The 1,957-nt window shown below is 56.6% G+C and overlaps 1 protein-coding gene across 1 annotated transcript in view; it reads left to right on the forward strand.

Moving 5' to 3' along the window:
* Window positions 1-1,831: 1,831 nt before the first annotated feature.
* The window catches only part of LOC108522616 (U3 small nucleolar ribonucleoprotein protein IMP4-like), a 3,552-nt gene continuing 3,426 nt past the window's right edge, over window positions 1,832-1,957 (forward strand). Inside the window, exon 1 of the mRNA XM_017862958.1 lies at window positions 1,832-1,842. Coding sequence (XP_017718447.1) covers window positions 1,832-1,842 — 11 coding nt within the window. The remainder of the gene's footprint in view (window positions 1,843-1,957) is intronic.

Genomic DNA, 1,957 nt, shown 5'->3' on the forward strand with positions numbered 1-1,957 from the left:
TCAAGAGCAGCGCGTCCAGCTCCGCTCGCAGGTCAAGCGCCGCCATGGATACACAATCAGATTCGGACCCGCCACCTTCCTTGTCACCGCCCGCGGTTGGCAGGACAGCCAATGGGCACACGAGATCTTCCATCGAGGGGCGTTCCCAGCTGGGGATCCCTACGCCGGCAGCACCTAGGCCTCCGGGTCAGCTCCTTTAAGGGCAAGCGCACTTACAGAAGCAGCACGGAAGCAACGGATCAACTGGTTTCTTCAATTAGCCCCCAAGTGGATCAGCCAGCCGGACTGTCGGCTGGGGTCATAGGTGGTTCTGAGTCCTTCCGGAAGCTGCCCAACCTTAGAACTCGGGCCACTGCTGCGGCGATGGAAGAAGGCGAATCTGTGCAGAAACCATTTTGGTTGAGGGAAGAGTGGTTTTTAAGTTAATTTGGAAAGGAGCCGGCAAGCAACCTCCAGATCAGTCGGTGTGCCATCTTTACAGCTGATGAACTGTTTCGCGCTGCTAATTATCATTGTTTTAGCGGTTCATCATCTTGAAACCGTGCATTCTGCACAGCGGTGGTGGGGAAGGGCGGGGATGGGGAAGCCTCTGGCGGACATCTGTATTAGCTGCAGTCGGAAGTCACGTGTGACATTCTGTATCCAGTCTATTGGTTGTCCCAGGTGAACGCCCCGCTGGAACGACCAATCGCCTTGCCATGCCCCCTCCCCCGACCGCCCTATTCGCCATCTTAACACAGGGCATTCCCGACAGCTGCAGGCACCAGTGAAGCGTCTAAGGGACCATCTTGGTTGAGGGCGGAAGTGAGGACTGTGTCGCCCCAGAGGAACCCACAGATTCTCCCCGACCCACGTGGAAGCGGCGCTCAAGATGGTAGAACGTTTGAGCTCCTGTTTCGGAGCTCCGGGATGCGTGAAGTGCTGGGGATGTGGCCCTGGGGCCTTGGGGGCTCCGGGGCTCCGGAGCTCGGGAGCTAGTAGTGACTGGGCCAGCTGTTCCCACAGCTGCGCCGCGAGGCCCGCCTGCGCCGCGAGTACCTGTACCGCAAGGCCCGGGAGGAGGCGCAGCGCTCAGCCCAGGAGAGGAAGGAGCGGCTGAGGCACGCGCTCGAAGGTACGGGGGTCGGCCCGCGGACGTCAGCGCGGTAAACGCCCCCGCACTTACTTGTGTTCTGATATCCAAGCGTCTTTCCAAATGCTTGCCGGCCGTTTTCCTTGCCTATGGGATTCTCCTGTTGGTTTTGAGAGTGTTCCTTCCGTGTGACAGTGTTACTTGTCGTTGACGTTGCAGTACCCGGGTTTTGCAGCTTGCCCGCTGTGTACAGTGTGTCAAGTTCGTCCCAAGTTTTAAAGACTTTACCTTGTCCTATAGAAATTCTCTTTAGAGCGGTGGCTCACGCCTGTAATCCCAGCACTTTGGGAGGCCGAGGCGGGCGGATCATGAGGTCAGGAGTTCGAGACCAGCCTGACCAACATGGTGAAACCCCGTCTGTACTAAAAATACAAAAATTAGCTGGCCGTGGTGGCACGCGCCTGTAATCCCAGCTACTCAGGAGGCAGAGGCAGGAATCACTTGAACCTGGGAGGCAGAGGTTGCAGTGAGGCGAGAGCGTACCACTGCACTCCGGCCTGGGCAAAAGAGCAAGACTCTGTCTCAAAAAAAAAAAAAAAAAAAAAAGTTTCTCTAAAGACTATCTGGATAGCGCGGGTGCTGCAGACTGCACTGCCCATCCTCCCTGCAAGAGTTCCTCTGAGCTCCGTGGAGAACAGTGCTGCCCTGGAGCACTGTGCTCTGCGGTGGGCAGCCTGTGGCCCAGGGCCCGCTGAAGCCATGCCCTTGAGGCACTGTGGACATCATGACCAGCGGTTTTGCTGTCTTGAGAGCTTAAAGGTCTCTGGTCCACCTTCATACATACAGAACAGTCTATATTTCTTTTCAAAAGTAATTTTTAAAGTC

This window comes from Rhinopithecus bieti, unplaced genomic scaffold (assembly GCF_001698545.2).
Source record: "Rhinopithecus bieti isolate Rb0 unplaced genomic scaffold, ASM169854v2 scaffold_67728, whole genome shotgun sequence".
NCBI lineage: Eukaryota > Metazoa > Chordata > Mammalia > Primates > Cercopithecidae > Rhinopithecus > Rhinopithecus bieti.